General features: G+C 38.5%; 1 protein-coding gene across 1 annotated transcript in view; it reads right to left on the reverse strand.

The window, feature by feature from the left end:
• Positions 1 to 22,189, reverse strand: part of frmd4a (FERM domain containing 4A) — a 56,929-nt gene that overhangs the window by 9,198 nt on the left and 25,542 nt on the right. Inside the window, exons 2-11 of the mRNA XM_037683479.1 lie at positions 20,843 to 20,908; positions 16,239 to 16,333; positions 14,170 to 14,262; positions 11,230 to 11,314; positions 9,136 to 9,192; positions 8,285 to 8,307; positions 4,757 to 4,840; positions 4,609 to 4,674; positions 4,457 to 4,514; positions 4,265 to 4,351 (exon numbers count right to left, since the gene is read on the reverse strand). Coding sequence (XP_037539407.1) covers positions 4,265 to 4,351; positions 4,457 to 4,514; positions 4,609 to 4,674; positions 4,757 to 4,840; positions 8,285 to 8,307; positions 9,136 to 9,192; positions 11,230 to 11,314; positions 14,170 to 14,262; positions 16,239 to 16,333; positions 20,843 to 20,908 — 714 coding nt within the window. The remainder of the gene's footprint in view (positions 1 to 4,264; positions 4,352 to 4,456; positions 4,515 to 4,608; positions 4,675 to 4,756; positions 4,841 to 8,284; positions 8,308 to 9,135; positions 9,193 to 11,229; positions 11,315 to 14,169; positions 14,263 to 16,238; positions 16,334 to 20,842; positions 20,909 to 22,189) is intronic.

The raw sequence follows: 22,189 nt of genomic DNA on the forward strand, positions 1-22,189 counted from the left end.
TAACTGATAAAAAAAATGAAGTTCTTTCTTTTTTTTTTTTGAGAAACTCCTGGGTGGTTCTGTTATTAGAGGTGGTATATAAATGTGTGCACACATAGCTCCCCTTTCCTTTTTGGCTGTAAAATACTCACACACAATGGCACAAACACACACAACCAAAGGAAGTGACTGGTCGTTATTCATCACTGAGCAGAGTGCTCATGTGCACAGACCCGTCTATCTCGTATTAATGTCTGCACAACCAAACACACATCTATCACAAATACGGTTAAATCTGATAGAGTGCAAATGCCTGTAGCTGACTCCCTGGAGATTACAAGAAGAATAGAAGGTTTAAATAGAATAGGTCAGTACAACAGACGCTAGGCTTTTTTTTCCTCCTGAATTTGAACCTGGGGCTTCAAGACAATTGTTTCATCTAAGGGTGGGGTTCTTGTGTGCAAAAATAAGCCCACAAATAGTCTCCGAGCTACAGATAGGTTTACAATAAGAAGAAATGCATGTGAGATGACAATGAATAATTTTTTTGGTCATATTTACAGAAAACCTTCTGGCTCTCCAACAGTGCCGACAGCTTAGTCCAAATCAGTTGGTAAGGAAGTCAGTAAACATCCAAACTCTATAATCTATGCCTAAAGGAATTACAAGACACTAATGAGGCATTAGAACAGTGTGGTATTCCCTAGTAAACCCCAGCGTGTGTGCATTGTAGAAGAGTCTGCATGTGGCATGTGGTAAGCAGAGGGAGACTTATTTTAACGTCTGAAAATGAATGTGGTTAAAAACAACAGGATCACTTCAAGTAAAAATGCCTCCAAATTAAAAAAAAAACAGCTGCCCCCACTTACGATGTACACTTATTATATGAGACCGTGTGAAACCAGATCACATCACATTTCACTCTTTTCCATTCCTTTTTAGCCCTACCCCTACATTTTGTGTGCTCGAGCCAGTGGGAAGGGTTTCCCATTTCTATTTGTTATGTCAAGTCAAGGAGCAGGGTTTACTGACTCTTAAAATAGTAGACAAAAAAGAACAAAAAACACTAACATAAACATGCTCATTGATAAAAAAAAAAAAATTTCAGTGGCACAAAAACCATATATCTAATTTGATATGTACTGATGCATCATGTTTGATATGACTGTTGCACTTCCCTAACAAGCATAAACAATAACCTTATGATGTATGCGAAGTCTGTTGCATGCTTGATACTACATGTACTCATGTACTACATGTACTACATGCCATATTGACATAAGAAAGGAATTGTCTACAACAGATGTCATGTGAACTTCTTGAAGAGATGTACCATGTGAAACATTTTGAACGCTACTCTTTATGACCTCTGGTTAAGGATGAAGGTTGTGTTGTGTTGGTAGGGGTAATGTCACAAAATGGAATTTAGCCTGAGTATCTAGCATGTGACAAAGAAAAGACTCGTGTTGTTAATTATTCATATATTTCAGTGATCTATAGTTTTTGACAATTGGTGTTCTGACTCAACCTCTCTGAGTCAGAGTATTTAGAATACCAGGGAGGATCACTGAGTCAGTGGTTACTGGTACTGAACTGGGCGGCTAATGGAATATTCACCAAATCTAGACTTCCTGTTGATCTAACAGTGATAACACTTATTACAAAAATCACAAGTGAATCTATTCCAGTGATGTTCCTTGTTTCCAGAATTCAGCTCTAGAATGGAAACACTCTCCACTCTATTTTCTCTGCCATTCATCTTTACTGTGTTCACTTGAGCAGGGGTAGTATTATAAGAACACAAGTACATAAGAATTTTTTTCTTAACAGAATCTGCTTGTTCACCAAAATTCTGGGTTGTCTTCAACCTTTACAATAAAGAAGACAAAAAACACTAAAGAAAACTGTAATTTAATAAGTGCATTGCACTACTGTATATACACAGTTTACTATATGACAGTTTTCTCAGTCAGCCATCTTGAGGACTGCTTGGAATGTCCAAGCTACTGAGGCAAACTCTCAGGAACTACAGGAATGGAACTTCCTCATTCTCCTCCTCTTCCTCTTCTTGCCATCAGACTTTGCCAGAGAAGCACTCACAGTGAATTTAAGGCTCAGCCACAACAACTTATTGCTTAAATTAACCTGTCTAAATAAAGGTTGAATGAATGAAAAAAAAAAATAGAGTGTAGAACTTAATTTTGCAGCTTTTTATGATAAACTACACAAAGCTGAAACTGACTCTCTCACAGAGAAACATACTTGGTACAATCTGGGACATATACAAATTAATTTGTTAGTGTTAATATTGTTTAATTATAAGAACTAAAGCAGCAGACACAGCCTCCTCTCTAATTGTGAGAGACACTCAGGCTGAGCATGCTTCCACGACAGCGTGCTCTCTCTCTCTCTCTCAGACCCGGAGTTTAGTTATGCACGCATGTTGCACGTCTGTATGATGACGACGCTCCAAACACATTAACATTTTATACAAAATTAGATTTTAGATACAAAGTCCCGGGGAGGTTGGGGGCGCAGTGTGAAAGCAGAGGGTGGAGGTAATGTTGTCTCAGTTCTGGTATCTCCCCTGGCTGCAGTGAATTGGTCATGTGCGAACACAGGTTTACTACGTAGACATTTAATAAGTTATTACATTACCTTCAGTTAGGCTAGTGGGGTGTCCTCCTTGGAAATTAGTACAGGAAGCACTGATTGGTGCTCTCACCTGCAGTCTGACTGAGTTAGGAACACTGCACACACCCGCCATGTATCAGTGGCTCTGTGTTTTTATTTGTTGAAAGCAGCATCAGTTTAATCCCTGTATCATTATTAGATTGGATGGCTTTTTAAAGACTGCAAGAAAACAGACAATTTTCCCCCTTTCATTTTTACAGATGTTCAAAATGATGGGAATCCATCGCGGCAATGAAGAACTTTAATTGTGTCTATTTCATTTGGTTGTCCACCGGACAACCTCAAGGTGAGATCTGGTTGTCTGAGACAAACAGAAACCGCTTATGTCGACCCCTGCTTGAGTAAGCTGAACTTGTGATTCTGATGAGGTTCATGCAACTCTTTTTAGCCAAGCTTAAGTCCACAATTAGACTTGCTCCATAAAGAGGCCGAGTCTTTCATTTTTCTCTGCTCGTGATAGTGTGCGTCAGTACTGAACTTAAAAGACCAGTGACTCAGTCTGATAGTTGCTATGGAAGTTGAACACTTAATAATTCATACATATAGGAATGGTAATAGCTCTTTCAATTAATCTTCCAATCTGGTTGTGTGGTGTTTAGGTTATCTTTTACCGTCAACTTAAATGTATTGTATGTAAACGACAAAAAACACTGTGCTTGTGACCAACCCATATATTGTTTTGAAATGCTCTGGTGGCATAGCATCTGCAATTTGGATATAACAAGTTAATAACCACCACAAAATTTAGAGAATTTTAATGAGACAAAGATGGGGGTTTAGTGGTGAGGGTAATTTAGGCTAAAATGCACAAATCAAGATGTATGCACATTAACAAAACATGTTAGTGGCAAACAGGAAAGCCTTTAGCAGTCAGGAAGTGTTCATCAGGATGGTGAGTTCAATGTTCAGTCCGCTTCCAGTGTGTATGTGCATTTATTAGTGTAGTGACTGAGTTTACAAGAGACAGAATAAGCCTTGGTGTGAGTAAGTCCTGGTGGTCTGTAGGTATGCAGGAACGCTGTTAGCACCATTAACACCCTGCAATACAAGGCTGACTGAAAACAGATCAAGCTGCCAAAGAATATTGTGAGTCAGAGGTGACACAAGACTGGGAGTCTATTCATCCAGATACACACTGGGAGGAAAGCTTCTTCACAAAGGCAGAAATAAATTTAGGGCAGGATATAACATTCCAGTACTGAAAGTCTTTTGACAGTTGTAATCGTAAAACAATGTTAGTACTCTTCACCAACAAAACATTCTGACTAACTGAATGGAAAACTAGACAACAGGGGACACAAAAACAGATAGAGAAAATCATACTATACTGAATGAATGCTTTTGAAGCAACACATTATCCATGCACATACTAATCTTGAGGGGGGATAAATAAACTGAAAAGAACTGAGTAAAAGTTGCGTCAGTAAAGAAAATATTTTTAGAAATCATACTTTTACAAAGACTCAATAGCATTACAGACACTGTTAAGTGTTTCTTGGAACTGTTTAAAAAGTATCAAACAGGAACTGAAACCTGTGCTGGGAAGTGTTTGTCTTGTTTAGAAGACAAATGTAATTGAGCATCAACTCACCTTCCTGGGTTTTACTTTGTCCTGGTAGTCATACTGAAAGATGCCTTTATAGCTCAGACCCAGCCACCATGGGATCCCCTGTTTGTCCTACAAAACAAAACAAAATTCCTTCAAGTCTGCTTTCAAGTTCAGAGCGAACAAAAATGTATGCATGTGTGAGAGAAAAGCAAAGGCAGAGTAGTAAAACATTACCTTTACAGCATAGTAATGCACTCCATATGTGGGCAGAGACTCTGCAATACTCATGTAACTGTAAGGAGAGGAAAAAGCACACATTTAAGAGCTACAAGAAAGAAAAAGCCTACAGATGAGAGAAAAATAACTAGAGACACAGTCACACTTACTTTACAATAGCCTGCCCTCTAGACTGCCCATTGAGCTTCTTGTAATGCTCTATGACCCTGTCTTCACTGTCAGGAAAACAACAAAACAATGTTATTATGAAGACGGGCTACAGGCGAGCCTGCACAAAGGACAACTGAAGTCTCTCACCAGTAGGCCAGAGATGGGTGCTCCTTTAAAGCCTGGGTGGGCAAAGCAGGCAGCCTTTTTAAATCAGACCTGGTTGCATCCTCACTGGAAAATGAAAAGAAAATTGTCAACACGAATTGTCTATCGCTGCTTTAAGACCGATGAGTTTCATACACAAAGCCTAACAGATTTCAATAAGCGCTGAAAAAAAGAAACATATGTCTTCAGAATGCTTTGAGAATAAATTTAGGAAAAATGGGAGAAGAACTGCGTTCAGAGGAGAAAAAAAAAAAAAAAAGAATAAGTGCTGATGGCCTGAGCACACTCTATTTTAAGGACTGGGTGTGGTCTGTCTTTGAACAGCTGCAGTGGGGGAAAAGAGCAACAGAAAAGCAGACACAAAATCAAAAGACAAATAAAGATGAAGGGAGATGAAAATGAACAGGCATGGTGCTGTTAAAGATTAGTAAAAAAAAAAAAATAGAGTAAATGAGACTCTGAGCCATGCAAAGAGTTAAAGAGACCTGGTCCTGGATTCAGTTTTCAGGCCTTCAGTGGCAGTAGTTTGTAATGCCTTACTCTAATCCCCCCTAGCCCCTCTCTAGCCTCCACAAAGGCCCCAGAAGATTGGGAAAAGCCCTGGGAACATGACAACCTATGAGCTAAGGCCCTGGAAACAATCCCATCCGCCCTGCTCGTCTGTTCTTGGATGTGTGAAAACAGCTGTGTGTCTGCTTAGGTTAATATCCAGTTGTGTGGCTATTTATCAGGTGTGTATGGTTTTGTGCATTACTACAGTACTGTATACATGACACTGACAAGAGAATGCAATGAACACACAAAGATATCTTTATGACCCACTGAATCTATTAGCATTGACCTTATATTACTATACGAAACAGAAGAAAAGACAATTCAGAATTTTTTGTTGGAAAAAATCTATTTGCATAAAAACAAACAGTTTATTATTAATATTTTAGAAATACTGTATTTGGATAATAATTGAGAGTATATTTTAATAAAGGCAGCACTGACAGACAGTGAAGTCAATTTAATAGCAGAAATTTAATTGAGAATGATAAACCACTGTATGTCCCCAAAAGAAGGGTCTAAGGCAGATGTGGGCAACATATTGTCTTAGGGCCAAAAATGGCCCTTGGGTAATATCCATCCGGCCCCCAATATCCTTAAATGGAAAAACCGTGATAAGTGAAAAACCGCAAAGTAGGAATACAGTAGTCCAAGTTCAAGTTCAAGTTCAGTAAACTTTGTCATGAGGTGCCAGACTGCAATCACACGCACTCATCACCTATTACTCCCAATCTCCCTACTTAAATAAACAATTTAAATTTAAATACCTGTACTATAATATTTTAAATAAACAATCCATGGATTGTTTATTTAAATTACAGTAATTAAATTTAAATTATAGAGAAGAGAAGCGCAGCAGGACATCCAAGGGTTAACTCTTCACGTAGCTCTGCAGCATGAAGCAGAAATGATCCATGACACTGAAACAACTGAACATAGAAGTTCTAAAATAATTAAAAATAACTTTTCACTTTTATATTTTGTGATTATGAGGATTTTACAATGTGACATACTTTGAATTTTAAGTTGGAAGACAAAAGTCGATTGGTGCAGCTGGACAGCAAAGGGTTAACCCTTCACAAAGCCGATGCAGCACGAAGGAGAAATGCAGGAGGGAGCTTCCCCCTGCACTTGTCGACTGCACACAGGTGCTAAAGCATTTAAAATAATTTATTTTAAATCAACAATCCATGGCTCATCCATCAATCAGCTAATTGCGTCATGTCTGATCTTACTTTGAAAAACCACGATAGAGCGAGTTTGCGGAAAACGAAACGCAAAGTAGCGAGAGACTACTGTAATCATACCCATCTGTTCACAACAGACTCATGTTCAGGCTGTTGTTAAATATACCGTATTATATTACATTATTATTGTTTAGTGTATATCTTAGATCCTCGTATAATGTTTCTTTTTATACTTATATTTTTGCTATTTTTGGGTGTAACTGGGACCTTGATTACACAATTTCATTCCACCTTATGTACCACATGTGGTGAAATGACAATAAACAACCTTGAACCTTGAAATCGCATCTACTTTATTCAAATTTTTCATTCCAGCGTCGATCCGTTTACAAATTAAGCCCTGCTGTAATGTATGATGTAATGTGTAAATGTGTGTGTGTATTTGTGTGTGTGTGTGTGAGAGAGAGAGAGAGAAAGGGGTAAAATAATGGGGAAGGACATGAAAGGAATGTCTCCAATGTCACATTCCATCTATCCACAGGATGTTGTGCTTATTTACTCCTTTCACAGAAGGAAATGAGGTCAGAGGTGACGGCTGCTGTACTCGGTTATGCATCCAACAACAAAAGAATGAGAGATGATATACAGTTAGGCCAACAAGAGGTACCACTTTAGGGATGTTCATCAAATGAAATATGTTCATGAATGTAACTTTCCTGAATCATTGTGTCAATCTAATTTAAATTTAAAAGGTGACATGTCATTTTTAACCGGACCAGCAAATATCTTCCCAGTTTCTTCTAATTTTGTCATTCTTTATTAAAAAAATCTGTTCGTTGTAAACTTATTCAAATTAGTTTTGCATATTTTTGTCTATCGTTTTTGGAAAATGCAAACATAAAAGGGCAGTAAAGGTGGAAATGGGTGAACAGAGGTGAACTAGGCTGGCAAGAAATGAGTAGAAAGGGATGAAACAAAGAGAATGATGCACATCAGCGTTCGAGGGAGCACATGTGCAGATACATCACTATTATAATCTCTGTCTGTATATGTACTTTGTTTTAATTAATATACAGCACCATTCAAAGGTTTTTAGTCAGGATATGGTTTTGAGGTTGTGCTGTTTTGTTTTATTAGTTTTGCTATCTTGTTCTTGTTTTTCCATGTTTCCTTGTTCTTTTATTTTTAAGATTCCTTGTGCTTGGTTTGTTTAGTTTCCCAGAGTCCATCCTTTTTCCCTCAGTCATACCTGCCCTCTCTCACCTGCTCCCCATGCTCATTAATCTCGGCTGTCTTCACTTGTAATCCCTCCTCCTAGCCTTTATACTCTTGGATTATTGTCACTCATCAGACTGTCATAATTGCTGTTACCTGCCTGTTTCCTTTTCTGCCTGTTCACCATGTGCACGTCGTCAGTTTTAGTCTCAGCATTTTGTTGCTGCCCTGTCAACTTTTTCTTTTTGTTACTAAAGTCCAGGTTTGTTCTCTAGCCCTTGTGTTCCAGACTGCATTATTGGGACCTTCTGAAACCTATTCATGACATTTTATTTGAATAGTTAGGTTTGTCCAAACTTCTTGTATTTTAAGTCATCCCTACTGCAGTATGGGTTTATGCTGGGGACAAATTTAAGAGTAAAACTTTACATTTCTATAGCATCTGAGATCACACATTCAATACTTAGAGAAAACAGTTTGAAGAGACTTTGTTTGTTTAACAAGATATCTTACAGATAAAAAAAAAGAAAGAGATAGAAACAAGTTTTGTGCTTACCTACTAAAATCACCTTTAGCTTCCTGTGAAACACAATGAAAAAATAAGGTCAAAAAAGGTGAATTGAAACCGGACTTATTTAGCGATGTCTGATCACTAAATCAGATCTCTGTTCTGTGTGCAGATGCCTGCACTGCTGGAACCAGAGAGGAACACTAAACATCCAGAGTGAAACCTTTGAAGGCCTGCAGAGCAGATACCTGATCCTGTACATCTGCACCTGCAGGCAAACACACTTACGCACACTTATGTACATGCCACTCAGGCCAGTCTATGAGTAACATGACCTTACATAATCAGGGTTAATGGACTGACCTTCTGTGAGAACAGAACAAGAAATAGAGAAGGGTTGATGTTGAGGAGGATTTATGAAATGGTTTTATTGTGTTCCGTTTCCAGTCAGTACACAATCTATGTAGTAAAATTATAACATTCTTAAAATTTATTACTTTAGTTTGTGGTGCTAGTTCAAAATCCAATCCAGGAATTATTTGGTAGAAAATATTTTTTCTACAAGAATAGATGTTTTAAGAATTCAAATCCTCCCAAGGTCACAGCAGATTTACAAAAAAAATGGTGATTGTGTCTATTTATGCAAGTTTAATCTCAGCCAGTGATGACAGAAGTAAATTACATGAGTTTAAGCAGCAATATCTAGAATTAAATATGGGTAAAAATATTTGATTTTCAGCAGAACCGTTTCAAGCCTAATCAGCATTTACTGGAATAACTGTGGTATTTTAAATTACAAAGTCATGTTCAGGTGAGAAAAACAGGTAAAAAGGCATCCACAAAAAAATCCCAAATACTACATACAGTACACATATTCAAACAAGGACGATTTATCTTACTTGTACGATGTAGGAGGCCAGTTCAAAAACAACCTCGCTGTCTACTTCAATAAGCTCCTGCAAAGAGAACAGAAGCAAACAGAAGCCATGAAAACCACATTCTTTGGCTGGTAAGGAGTAAATAAATAACAGACTTCATTACTCAAGATAAGCAGCAAGTTCTCTTTCCTTTACAAACTTAATTTTTCACTCTTCTCTAATCTCTGTAATCAGTAAAGGGGGTTGGGAGTACGGGGTTAGGAATTAAGGGTCGGCATGAAAACTCTGGCTGCTGATTAACTGGTAAATTTGAAAATGTGTTTCTTTTAGGTCTATCCTGATTTTCTTTAAAGACTTGATTGAAAAAGCGAGATGAGGCAGATTGGTGCATGTTTTCTGTGGCTGGCTTGCATAATTATGAAAGTTAGTACAGATGCTTTCAATGTATACAACACTGGACAACATGATAAGGGTCAACAGGCTGTGAGTAGTGGCTGAGGTATGCTTGGAATGCTCCCTTTACAATCCACCTCTTAATTAGTTGGAAGATCAGAAGTCAGGATGAAACACTAGAAGGAGAAAAACCACCCTGAGCTTACCACCCAGCATGACTGGTTACGAACCACCAGTGTGCTGTTGTTTTATCGTTTGTACTTTTGTGACACAGCTAAATGATTTTCACTACAACACTTACTTCAGAATGTACAATCATCTATGTAATTTTTTGTACTGGCAAAATATTCACTAAATAACTTTTACTATCCCTTCTTTTGCTCTCCTTTTCTCTCTTTCCTTCTGTTCAGTCATTATGGTTTTCTACTGCTGGATGTTAAAGTGCAGACTAGATATGTTCTGGAGGCAATTTAATATTCATTATTCATTCTGTATTCACTGGTTAACTGGACATAATTAACTTCACGCAGACTCTCTCACTGGTACATTTTCATCTTTAAATCACTTCTTGGTCTGCTGTCTTCATACATCTCCTCCTACATGTCTCTGCGTGAGTGCAGCTACAGCGTGCGCTCTCAGGACATTATTACCTGCAGTGTTCCCTCAATGAGGACTGAACTAAGCAAAAGGGCCTTCTCCTACTCTGCTCCTGTTTCCTGGAATATCTTACAAAAATATTTGAAGCTCTCGACCTTGACCTCTCTAAGTGGCTTTAAGAATTTGTTGGACTCCTGGCAGGGACCAATGCAGACATGTTCCTGTTTTTAGTTTTCTACATTCGCCTTAGAATCTAGCTGTTTTTTGTTACCTTTTCCTTTTTCCTTTTTTCCTTTTAGCCATCCTATTTGTCTTGCCAACAGACACGATCAACAAACCAGATGCCTACAGTGTCTAAGTTAAAATTAACATGTGTTTCTCCTAAATAAATATAACATGCTCCTAATGCACAAAAGGTACATACATACATACATACATTACAGACAGTGCAGATAATAACTGTTCTTATAACACTGTAACAGCTCTTGTTCTTCAAGTTGCATGTGCTTTCCTACGAATGCAACTGCTGTCACTGTTGTTATCAAATGGAGGCTGACAAGAATAAATCTATATGATTGACAGGTGCAATAATTGATTCCGCTGAGCGGCCAGTGTGTCAGTGCACAAAAGCTGTTAAAATGTTTTCATGTAACTTTTTGCCTTTGAACATTCCTCCATGGGCAACTTTCTGTCAAGTGTTTATCCTAAAGTACGTTTTCAGCTGCTGTTCACAAAGCATACCTAAATGTGCCTCAGCATGGCCAGATGGCAGTAAATGTGTCAAATTATTTGCTAACTGCTGGAATATGAAGAAGCACATAGCGTGATGGTGAACAGCTGATGCAAACAGCTCAGATTTTCTGCTTCACCAAAATCAACGAGCAGGACAGAGGTCCAAGCTTTCCTTTTGTGGCATCTCTTCATTTAGACCCAAAATTGGGTTAATGAAACGACAAGTCTCCAAAACTCAACTTTAAAACACCCTCTGACCATCTTGAACCTATTTTAGCTAAGTGATTTATATTGAAGGAAAACTGTGGTTTTAAATAGAACACATCTGTACAACTCATATAAACACATTCATGCGTTATCAGAAGCCCAATAAGAACAATATAAAGGGTTTACCTTGTTTATTATGGACTTGGCATTAAGGAAGAACAATTCAATGGTAGCATTGTCCTTTAGGTAGGATATACTTTCAATGTAGAACCTGAAAACAAAGAAGAAGGTCTTGAATACGTAAGCAACTTTAAAGAAATCCAGGAAACAATTAATCTTTAGTCTAATGAATGTGTTTTTTTTTTACTATGATTGTGTTTCAGGAAAAGATGTGCAGCATAAAAATTTACACGCAAGCTTTGGTAATAATACAGTATACAGATGTGAAAACCATGCAACAATGAAAAAGACCACAGGGAGGCAGCACATACCAAAAGCTGCCCCCCCTACAGCAGCTTCTCACTTCCCTTTAGCACACAATAACCCTCTCACCATGTTGGCTGGCAGCAATCCATTATTAGTCTGTTAGAGTGTGCACATTCCACAATCTGAATCTTTAAAGACCTGCATACACACAGACTTTGAATGTGCACATGATGCACTTCACACTATTGTCTACCTCTAAGCATCATCAGCGGTGATTGCACACACGCATCCAGTACAAAAGCACACACACAGAAACATACAGGAGCGAGAAGCACAGTAACCCACTTCTGGCAGAGCGGTGAGCAGAGAACTAACATAATAATGTTGACTAAATTTAGCTCATGAATATATGGAGTGCCTGAAGGGAGTGAGGACGGTGCACTGGGAGGATGCACATTGTAAGCTCCTCAAGGGGAAACTCATATCAAAAAGATTCTGTAGGATCCAGATGCTCTTACATGCCCTTTTATACGTGATGTCACATCCAATCCCTTATCTGCATTAATTTAACTCCTGCACGAAAGAAATTACGAGTTTATGACTTTTTATTTCCTTGCAAGTGTGCATAACACGAGCTATGTAAGCACGTGTTCCCATGCATGCGCGTTAATGAGTAAGTTGATTTGTATGAGTGTGAATAGGTACTGAGCGAGAGGGGTTGTAGGGTGATCGATATCGGAGGGCTTAAATAGCGTTAATCATTGAGCTGCAAGAGAGAGCGAAAGGAGCCATGTCAATATTCAGTGTGAACATTTAATTAAAGCCACAGCATAAATGAGACATACACACATTGCCAGCACAGCAGCAAGCGTGCACAAGGACACCTACTGAATCAGCAGGAGGTGGGCATGTGCCTAACATTAATCAGGAGCACACAGATCACACAAATACCACACGAGCGTGCAGAAACGTGACGTGAATGAACCGGCGTACAGACAAACACACATCCACACATAAACACATAGCAGCCCTGTTAATTGTGCTTATAAACCTACTGCACATGAGACTGATAACAGATTCAGACCTGACATTTAAGCCAATTGTTTTCCAGTTATAGTCCAGGTTGTGCATGTGTTGTAAGTGCATAAAAAAACGTGATGGGATGTGTTTGAAAGAGGCTGCACCCATTGTGACATTTGGAGAGATTGAGGTTAGCAACTGGGCTGAACTGTGTGGGAGGAAGAAAAGAGGGTGATACAACCTTAAAATGATGCCAAGGTTCATAGTCTTACCATTACAACCCCAAACATCTATTAGCTTATGTAAATACACATGGAGAGACCCTCACACTACATTAGGGCTATTCAACTGGGGGCCAAATCAGGCCCATGGGTGAACTCAGTTCGGCCCACCAGTGAGTTCATTTTGAAATAAAACTAAATTTTAAACCATAAAACAAACTTTCTTAATGACAATAACTGCTGGATGTCCGGCCCCTGAGCTCTTGGCTGCAGTAACTGTGGCCCCCTGAGTAATTTAGTTGAATAGCCCTGTGGTTAAATCCTCACCAACACAATCACACATGGCTGTTGGGAACATATCTGAGGTTGACTTGTGATACAAACAAGGACTTAATCAGAAGGTATCAATAAAATCAGCTCGTTTTGATTGCATCAGTTGCATTATGCGGTGATGTCACTGTTCACAAGAGAGCGCAGCGTGACCACGTATAGAGAATGGGACTTAGCTGCTTCAATGTGTTGTGACTTAAGCTGTGATGTAAATGCAACTTAAAATATCTAAACAGTAACAAAGTTGAATGGATTTCATGTGTGTCATGCTACTAAGTGTATTTCTAACAAAGACTCAGCTCATATAGTGTGTGTGACATCATTGAGATAAATTGCATACAAGGTCATAAAACACTGGACACAAACAAAGGCTTGAGTTTCCCTTTCAGGTTTTCTCTAAGGATGCAATCATGTGCATTCATGTTTTGACTAGGGCAAAGAAATTTAATTCTTCTTTTTAAAAAAGGTCATGGGCTAAACTGCTCATACAGTTAAAGAAAAAAAAACATGCCTACTTTGTATTGTTGTCGCATATGTTGTCGAACATACAGTTTTGTGTCTAAGCAGTTCAAAGGCTTAAAGAAGAGCGAGGATTTTAAGCATTATTTATTCAACCCTGTCACACGCTCACAGCAAGAAAAGCACACTGAAAGAACATTTGACTCATAATGTTATGAGTCATGTACAAAGATACATGTCTGCACTGATTACTGGTCAACATAAATACGTGAACCTTCTATAAATAAGTGTGAAAATGCAAATTCTTATTACTGACATTCACAAAATGGCAATACTTCATAAAAAGGTTTTCTGCCCTGTTTTTTTTTTTTAAGCAGCCTGGCATCCATGAGGCCATTTGCATAGGATTAGCATGCAGCGCATACTGATGTGGTTTAAGAAGCTCATGATTGGCTGAGACCCTGTGGCAGAAGTTAAGCACTGAGGTCAAAGCTATTTCATAACTAATCTTATTATCCATTCCTATTACAGCATGAATGTACTGTATGTGCATATAAACACATACAGACACATCCAATCTCACTTTCATTAACAGAGAGACATTTAAGCATAACTTAAACACAACTAGTAAAAGTAAAAAGGAACTGTGATGTTTCCCGTCAAGACTTACCTGACACAAAAGTAAAGGACAATAGGACCAGACTTCTTAGGGAACTCATGCTCCAACACCCTGCGGTCCAGTTGTAGCCAACTAAAGTGGCCCCTGATGAGACAAAGTAACCAGTCACAGCTATAATTAGAGATGCCTGAATGTCTCGCAGCAAAATAAATATAATAATAAAACAATCACATGGTCAAATTGTGTACTGTAGTTCTGTGAATCAGTATTTGTGATCTTTCTGGGAAGAACTTGTTCCTGTGTGTTGCGAACCAAACATTAGAGATGGATCATCTCTAGACTGTTATCAGCAACAAGTCTAAAATTTAGGGTTTTGTGCATCAGAACCCTTGGCAAAGGTAATTTGTCTTTGTAGAAAGGCAGCGTTATTGTAGAAAAGTACAATAAGACTTTAGAGCAACTTATGGTACCTTTAGAACATCTTTTTTTATAACTCTTTTATTTATTAACATAAAATACAAGACATTATAAAGACACGGCTGCTGAAAGAGAGGGAACTGATACCAGACTAGTCTGACTGCCATCTAAAGCTTTACCAAGTATACAATATCTACGGGAAGTTTGAATGAATTTTAAAAAGCCACAGCAATGAGAATGTATCTCCCACACATTATGCTAAGATGTGATTTCAGAAAGAGACTAAATAATCTCAGAACATATTATAATTGTTTTTAAAAGAAATGGCAACATTAGGTTTACCAAGCCATTTTTTCTGTTTTCTAGAAGGTGTTGGAAGACCTAAACATATGTTTGGATGTACAGTATAATAAATAAATAAAAAACACGTGAATAAAGAAAGCTGACAAAAATCACATTATATTGGGTTAATTCTGCCTGTGAAAAAAGGAATAACAAGTATAAGAATTTAAAACAGCTCTAGGTAGTTGGAATAGTAAGAGGTCCCTTCTCTCCTCTTTTTTACTCTTATCTATCTTGTACTGTTTTCCACTGAGGACAAACTGCAGTGACAGCTTGTCACCCTGGTAACCCTACACAGTCTCCTGAGCAGCATTTTTCAAACTGTCCTTCTTCACTCTCTAGTTGCTGAGTCCCCCCACCACAGCCTTTTTGACGTCTGCTCTCCCCAGGCACATGCAACAAATCAACTCATCATGGGATTCTTCCTGAGGGAACTAGACTCTGCTTGGCTGGAATGACATTTGCACCAGTGTGTGTCACAGATGTAGTAATACCAAAAAGCAAAGGCCAGTCCTGCATCATATCAAAGGATGTATTGGATCCAAAAAACACAAAGACACAAAGAATAATGTTTGCATATATGCAAATCACTGGCATGTCTGTATGGCTATTGTGCAATGGTGCCCTTGTCTTTCCAGGTCACAAAGCACAACTCATTTGAATGTCACTTTTGCATTTCAAGCACAGCACACGATATTTGTTATCGCAGAACAAACCAGAGTGCATGACTGGTAAATCATAACAACATAAGTTTTATACCAAAGTATTCTAACAACATTTGTTGAGTTAAGTTTGTATTTCTAAAGACAAATGAAAACAGTAGTTTGGTTTATAGAGAAAGACTAACCCCCCCCCTCTTTTTTACTATTCCTATTTTGTATCAACAGTTTACAAGACAGTGGTGAGACCAGCTATGTTGTATGGTCTGGAGACAAAGACAAAAAGACAGAGAAGGAACTGGAAGTGTCAGAAATGAAGATGTTGAGGTTCTCCTTAGGAGTGAAAATAATGGATAAGATTAGGACTGAGATCATCAGAGGTACAGAACAGGTTGAACAACTGGGAGATAAAGTTGGAGAAGCCAGACTGAGATGGTTTGGACATGTCCAGAGGAGGGACAGTGGGTATATTGGTAGAAGGATATTAGGAATGCAGCTGCCAGGAAAAAGACAAAGATGAATGCCAAAGAAGAGAGATATAGATGAAGTTAGAGAGGACATGGAGGTAGTTGGAGTGAGGACAGAGGATGCAGAGGACAGACTGAGATGGAGGAGGATGACTCGCTGTGGCAACCCCTGAAAAGGGAAAAGCCGAAAGAAGAAGATGATTTTGTATCAAAATGATATCTTACATATACTTACGTTTCATCTGTGTATGCAATTCCAAAGTACTCCTTCTCCTTGAGGTTGAAGTGCGAGGCCACAAGGTCCAGCAGGTCCTTAGCCATCAATTTGGGCTGCAGAGACGAAGATAAAGTATTTTAGGTTAGGTTATGACTGTATTGATCAAATATAAAGCTTGTTTTATGCATATAAATGTCGTGATTTATTACTTAGTAGATTAATTGGAACAAGTACCAGTATAGGTGGTAAAGCTTAATGCAAATGTATTATACATCAGCTATTGATTTACAACAGTGACTAAGCAGTTTTTAAAAACACCAGGGAAAAGAGCAAAAGAGCCAGGGGGAGGAGATAAGTGAGTGAAAGGGAGAGAGAGTAGAAAAAAGATGGATGAGTTTGTGGATGTTGCTGACAGTGCACGTACCCAGCCCTTCCCTTCTCCTCTCCGCACTATCCTTTCTGATCCACACCTCCACTGCAGAGTCATGACTAAGCTGAATCACTGGATTGTAGCTAACTAAGCCAGTGGAATATTGTCTGGGCTATGTGTTGAGACAATTTATTCATCCCAACACCAACAGCAGACAGATCATCTTAAAGCCAAGCAGAGGTCAAGGACTACTCCCTTTTGGTGCTGGTTTGTCACATCCTGACTTACAGTACCCTGAGGTTAACCATGGGTGTGCCTTACTGCGTACTTTTACACACACACACACACACACACACATGCACACATGAACATATACAAACACAAACCCACATACAAGTTGCCTGCATCCACTCCATGCACACATAAGGAACACATGTTGGCCTGTATGGAATAAAAATGGAAGGAGGAATACGTAATGTGTGAAACTAAATAAAAGATGGACACACACACACACACACACCAGAGTACAGAAACAGAACATAACTCTAGTATGCACACTCTTAACAATTTCGTCCTACTATCACTTATCTACTCTCTTTTACAGCTAACTTCAGTGTCAGAAGCTACTGAGAGCTATTTAGAGAGTAGGTGATGTCATACCAACGAAGCACACATACACACACACACACACACTTGCAAAAACACATATATGCACTGACCTAGATCTCATATAAGCACAATGCCTACAGTTATTCTGCTACACATAAAGGCTCCTGAGAGATTAGAAATGAAGGGAGAGCTTGAGGTGAAGTTTAAATAAAGGCTGATTTTGTCATTTAATTGCATTTCAACAAATAAAGCTAAACATAAAATGACTGAGGGACATGGTGGATGACAGCTTTCTCTATATCCCTTTGATGTAAACCTGACACAAATTGCTAGGAAATGCTGGAAAAATCATACCCCATATTGTAACAAAGGGAAGTAATGAAATTACAATCAAAGGTAAAGTTTTAAATACATGTGCATATTCTTGTAATTTATTCAGAGTACATGCTGGGTATAATAATAAGAGCTGACTTTGGTGTTTAGGTCCTGATAGGTGTAACTCATCAGAAATTAGTACTCCTGTTCACAGCTTGACTGACACTACTACTTCTTCAAATGGCAGAGAGAAAACATAAGATCAACATCAGATCCTTTGAAGTGATCAGACCATTTCAAGATGTCTGAAATAAGCTATCTTTATAGTATTAGCAGTAATGTATGTTTTGGTTCAGTATGAAAAACAGACAGTGGTGGTCTCTCATTACCGAACAACAGTCAACTGCCTTGGCAACACTAACAATGAAACATCAATGGCACCACAAGTAGCAAGCAATAAGTGGGGGAAGAGTCACATGCGTAAACACATGAGTAAACAGCTGGAAAGATGATATGGAGATGAAATAAACCTCAACCATACTGTTAAAGTTCAGGAAAAAAATGGCTTGAGAAGAAAAGAAACACAAGGAATTTTGCTGAGTTTCCTCACTTAACACTTGGGGAATCTCAGGCCAAATGTGAAATCACAGTCAATTTTGTTTCTTTTCCAAATGGAGAAACCAACCTTTACACAAGTATGCTCAAAGCCTATTTAGACTGCACACATCTATTGTGTAATAATGCTGTATACACTTCTAACTGCAATAAAATAAGTGATAAGGAACACAATACTAGACATACCAAAAAAAAAAAAGAAAAAGCAGACATACAAACACACACTGAGTAGCTATCAGACAGTGTACAGCTAGCTTAGGCAGCATTACTCCTAACAGACGTTCAGCCCGTGCCTCCTCAGCAGCACAGGTAATTAACAGTGTAAGAATTACAGGGCAGTGTATGTGAGGGAGAGACACACAAAAGCCTATACACAGACAAGTGGCAATCACACAACACAATATCTGCAAACAGCTAGACAGACCCTTGATGCATTCAGTGTTCAATTTATGATACACTAACATGTTTATCAGTGGCAGTCCATACAGTCCAAGGCAGAGGAAGGGTGGTGTTTTCACCCATAAGTTTGTCATTAATTTGATTTAAAAGGTTTATTATTAAATGCACAATCTGGTCAATGTGTAATCTGTGCTTAAAGTGCAGATTCCTCTGCCAATGGTGCGTTACTTCCTAAACAAACCACAGAAGACGGCCCATCAAAGGTAGGAGGAAGGATATACTGTAGGTACAGCAGTGAGGTGAATGGCACTTCTGGGACTCAGCAATCAGTCATAAATGTATGATGCAGTCTCCCTAAGAGTAGCTGGCTGTTGTCCTTGGCATGGTTACAGCAAGCCAGATTTAACCATGAAGCTCCAAGGTGGTCAGTGAGAACTTATATTTGAAATACATACCAGTACATACTTTCTTTGGGTTCAAGTTTAAAGATTTTTTCAATAAATCTGTTTTTTTTTTGTTACTGACTGGCAGACTTCTCTGCTTCTTAGTTCAGTGAAAAACAAAACAACAATGTTATTCTCTAAGGCTCTACTAACATCACACTGACCTACAAAACATCTTCCCAACAGAGAGATTCAAGCAGAAAGGAACAGTGGAAGAAAAAAAAAAACACAATACCTTGATTTATGGGACAATTGCTCAGTAATAATATACAATTTTTTGATATTTTCCTAAGTTTTTTTCTTCTTGCTAATGCTACTGTCAAACAAGATAAAACAAATGTTTTAATCATGCACAGTTCTGTACAGCACTTGCAACATGTTCTATAAAACATGTTAGTAAGAAATGTATTACTATGTTTTTGTTTATTTTGTAAATTATGTCCATCCATCCATCCATTATCTTTTACCCGCTTGTTCCTTTTCGGGTTGCGGGGGGTCACTGGTACCCATATCCAGCTATCACTGTGCGAGAGGCGGGGTACACCCTGGACAGGTCTCCAGTCCATCACAGGGACACATAGAGATAAACAAGACAAACAAACATTCACTCTCTCACTCACACCTAGGGACAATTTAGAGTTACCAATCAGCCTAGCATGCATGTTTTTGGTCTTTGGGAGGAAACTGGAGTACACAGCGAAAACCCATGAATGCACGGAGAGAACATACAAACTCTACCCAGAAAGGTCCCCAGCCAGGATTTGAACCGGTGACCTCGCTGAGCATCAACAACTCTACCAAGTGAGCCACCGTGCCGCCTCGGGTGAAAACGGATGATAAATGATTTAAAGAAAGGACATAGAATGAACTGAAAGATAAACTGAAAACAAATTAAAAAGTAGCAGAAAAGCAGGTAAAATCAAGCGGGTGGACGAGAAAAGATGATATGGAAAGTGATGAGTTGTACGTTAACAGAGAAAGAAAATATAAGAGGTAGAAGAGCAGAACAAGCTACCAATTTTGAAAAAGACCATCGGTTCTGGCAGAGTAATCAAATCAGAAAGTCAGCAGACCTTTTCCTGCCACTCCCTTTTCATTTTCTCTTCTCTGTTCCAGTTCCTTGTCATCTCCTGTCTCTCCATTCTTGAGAAATCATGTCCCTCTCTTTCTCTTCCCCCCAACTCCTTACATTTTCTGCTTCGTTTTTTTTTTTTATTCTCCACTTACTCCTAGTTTCTTGTTTCAAGGCAATTCTTTCATTTTGTCTTTCTCTCTTTCCACAGGAATAAGGTAATGGCCAAGCCAAATTGAGCAAGAGGTCAGGAAGAGTGAAGGTACCATGTAATGGGTATGTTTCAGTCTTTCTAGCCAAAATGTGAGCGAGTAAAAGGATGTGATTACCACTCAGTTAAAAACTAATATAACCAGGTCTAGGATGAAGAACAGAGAGCAGACCAGAGGGGAGTTACAAGAAGAACATGAAAGCTTATAAGCTTTGAATAGCAAAAATAAGTTATGTAGTTCACTTCCGTTGTTTATCACTGACAAAATATTTGAGCCGAAGATTAAATTGACAGTTAAGGTATACTATCAGAGAGCCAATATCAGGAAACATAGCTTTGATAAGTACGTCAAATCTGCTGCAAAGCTGCAGTGTAGCTCGTGTGTTTTGTCAGTGAGAGATCAGGTGAGCATCAGGAAAGTGCAGTGTCACCTACACTGCTGGCCAGATTTCTCTTTGTCAGCAATAATCAAGTCCCTTAAGGCAGCAAATGTTGCTTCTCTCTAGCATTAGGAAAGCTAGCATCCGTACAATTCTAGAGACTAGAAAGGGGAGAACAAGCTAATGGACAAGAGGAAGAGACACTCACCTGTACAAGGAGCTCCAGCTTCCTGTCGTCCAATAGGTGGACCTGACATCGCCTCCCCTCTGTCATCTGAGAAACAAAAGAGAAAAAAAGGATGTCAATTGTAGTGTTCTTGTTCAAAAAGGTATTCGAGGTTTTGCCAACTACATTAAAAATGTCCACTATTTTCAAAATCTAAAAGAATTGTTTACAACTATGTTAACTCATATATATTTTGATCAGATTCCAAAGCATTTATATTCAAAACCTTTCGAGACTTGAAGGCTGAGATAGATTTAGTGATTTCTTAGGCCATTTTTGACATTTAAGTACAAACATCTACTGCAAACATAAAGCTTGTACAGTGGACAGGCTTAATAATTTTTAGAGATAATCTTTAGGCACTTTACAACAAGATTAAATGAGTCCAGCTCAAACTTAACGTCATACAGTTCAGTTAAGCGCAATTGCTTTGAATATAGACCAATTTAGTCAGATTCAGATTTAAATACAGCTAAATATACATTCCAATCAAGCCAATTTATCAGATTCTAAATATAAGAAAACTTGAATACAAACTCAGTGACATAGTAATTAAAAATCAACAATAAAAGATGATACGTAAAGGAGGGTATAGTGGTGACTTTGTCCAATTCACAGTTTTCAAGATAACATTTAGGACGGTCTCTGTAAAAAGTTTTTCCAAACTCATTTTCATATTTATACAGACCTGTAAAATACTAAACACAAACTCTACACTTGTCTATAGTTATCAGAACTGCATTGAAAACCCTTTCTAAAGCATCTTACAAAATGAACTGCCCCAGCATAAAAATACACCATGCTGTGCAATGAGATTGGACTTTGCCTGTCTGTGTGGTTTTTTACTGAAATCTTAACAAGGTTATCTGAAGTACAGACAATGGGCCAACAGAGACAGTGCCCTGGTCACTGTTCCTCTTGGACATTTCTGGCATTCCTCCTTGAGCCAGAAATCTATTACCCATCAGTTCACAGGCGACCATGGTCCAAACCAATGACAGAAAGTGTCCACTAACAATGCTCACTAGAGTGCTTTTTAAGCTGCTGAAATTAGGTTTGCCAAAGTGAGTTGCAGAAAAAAAGCATATGTGCCAAGTTCAGGTGTAAACATGACACAGTAGCAGTGATGATAGTCAACTGTGGGAAACAGCAAGCTCGAGTAAATGTTTTACATGAGGCAAACCAACTCTAAAAACCTGCTAGAAAACTTCCTGTCGTACCATAAAATTAAAAATAAAACTCAGAACAAAGACACAAAGTTGTTTTGGCATCAGAATACAAATGAGCAAACTCGGCAAGACAGCTGAACATCCTAAAGTATGTTTGAGT

The sequence above is a fragment of the Nematolebias whitei genome, chromosome 10 (genome assembly GCF_014905685.2).
Source record: "Nematolebias whitei isolate Nwh7 chromosome 10, NemWhi1, whole genome shotgun sequence".
NCBI lineage: Eukaryota > Metazoa > Chordata > Actinopteri > Cyprinodontiformes > Rivulidae > Nematolebias > Nematolebias whitei.